General features: G+C 45.5%; 1 protein-coding gene across 1 annotated transcript; it reads left to right on the forward strand.

The window, feature by feature from the left end:
- Positions 1–154: 154 nt before the first annotated feature.
- Positions 155–1,935, forward strand: LOC101990711 (cytochrome P450 4A10-like). The gene is made up of 3 exons (XM_005353636.1): positions 155–430; positions 1,582–1,726; positions 1,850–1,935. Exons 1-3 carry the CDS (start codon positions 242–244, stop codon positions 1,933–1,935), a joined length of 420 nt encoding a protein of 139 aa, XP_005353693.1. The 5' UTR covers positions 155–241.
- Positions 1,936–2,099: the final 164 nt, after the last annotated feature.

Consider the following 2,099-nt stretch of genomic DNA (forward strand, 5'->3'; position numbering starts at 1 on the left):
AGGACTGTTTTTGATAACACAAAGAGAAGAAAGTGGGTACAGGTGTGGCCCTTAGACACTGACAGCTGACAAATCATTTCTCTGCACCTCAGGGTAAATCATTTACATTAATTGACTTATTGCACTGTGAGAGCAACCTCTGCCTTCCCACTGATAGACAGGCAGTCTGTGAATGATTTATAGAGGAGGTAGAAGGATTCATAAGAGTGAGGGCAGTCTGTGACACAGGACTGACTGCACCATGAGTATCTCTGCTCTGAGCCCCACCAGATTTGCAGGCAGCATCTCTGGCTTCCTGCAAGCGGCCTCCGTGCTCGGCTTGCTTCTGCTGCTGCTCAAAGTGGCCCATTTCTACCTGCGCAGGCAATGGCTACTCAAGGCTTTCCAGCAGTTCCCATCCCCACCCTTTCACTGGTTCTTTGGACACAAGGTATGAGGAAAGGGAAGGGTGGGACAGAGATCAGGGAGGATAGAGGTGCAGGGAGGATGGAGGTGCAGGGAGGATGGAGGTGTCAGACCATCAAATTTACAGGACAAAACCTACTATATAAGAAGTGTAAGTACTTCATGAGACAGAGAACTCAGGATGAGACACACTCCAACGTTAGAGTAGCTCAACCTGTCTAGCTGTACCCAGCTCTGTACTGTACTGATAGCCCTCCTCTTGAAGGTTATGGTTGAGCCTACCTAGTCTCCTCTTCTGCAGGTTGAGCACCTTCAACAGCCTCTGCTGTTCTCCAACACCTTCTAGGTGGTTACTTGACTAGTCCTTCATGGTTATTCTCTCCCAAGCTCAAACTTGACATCAGTGAAATGGAAGCCTGGCACCATGGGGTTCTTGCTGTGGCAATGGCGCACATCTCAGGAGCTGTCAGGCACAGGAAGAGATTACCTACAGCAATAAGCTGGTAGCTGGTCCCAATGGATCCACAGAACCACAAGGGAATTTTCACCATGGGTGTATTATGACTAAAATCCTGAAGTCATGGCACAGAAAGGAATAAGGCTGTGTAGTGTCCTTACATGAGGGTCCAATGTCAGAATTTCTTCAAGGTTTGTTAAGTTCTCTATTCTCCTTCCACACACCCTGTGTTGTTAGCTATTTGGATAAACACACCATCATTTCCGTGTACCATAGTGCTCAGGTCAAGAGCCAGGCACACATGTCTGAGATCTCCCAGGAAGGAGATGGTGCAGCACCCTGTATATTATGAATGGAAGGTATTGACTCCTTGCACTGCTACACAGGAAATAAGGACCAGAGCCAAGTAGGAGGATACATGAAGAAGCATTCAACAAAGTTTTGTGCAATGGATACTCTTAGAAGAACATGGAGATGTGGTGCTTGTGTGCAGAGCTGAGGATCCACCCAATAGCACTGTTAATTCCTGCTCAGGATCAATCTACAGTGTAGCAAAGCTCTGAGTGATGGCACACTCAATGTCACATGGACATTTGGTCCATCAAAATGTTCCAAATCTTAGCTGCATATGTAGAACTATGTTCCTGTGCCTGTTCTGCTTTTGTCTCCAGCCCAATAAACTAAACTGGAGTCCCACTTCTTTATCTTTCCCTCAACAGCTGTTCGATGGTGATCAGGAGCTACAGATGATTATGAAAACTGTGGAGAACTTCCCAAGCGCCTTTCCTCGCTGGTTCTTGGGGAGCCGTGCTTATCTTAAAGTCTATGACCCTGACTACATGAAGATGATTATGGGCCGGTCAGGTGAGAGTTTATCATTCTGAATAATTTGTGCGGTCCTATTTGTAACTAGCCCATGGCTGTCAAATTCTACAAGACTGTGGCGTTATGCCATTGCCCTACACACTCTATTTACCTTTCTCGCAGGCAAAACCTCAGAATGTGGCCAGAAGCACTCAGAACTTAAATTTCAAGCCTTTAGCCAAAAGTCTTTATCTTTCTTTGCTGTTTAATCGAATTAAGATAAGTCATGTAAATTGTTGCAGAACTGAAAAGCACACCTCAAATGCATTATGATTTGAGTTTGAAATCTCAATTGTTACCTCCCTAGAATCACTGGATAATTAATTCATGATCTACTGTCACACACACACACACACACACACACACACACACA

This window comes from Microtus ochrogaster, chromosome 10 (genome assembly GCF_000317375.1).
Source record: "Microtus ochrogaster isolate Prairie Vole_2 chromosome 10, MicOch1.0, whole genome shotgun sequence".
In the NCBI taxonomy this organism is placed as follows: domain Eukaryota; kingdom Metazoa; phylum Chordata; class Mammalia; order Rodentia; family Cricetidae; genus Microtus; species Microtus ochrogaster.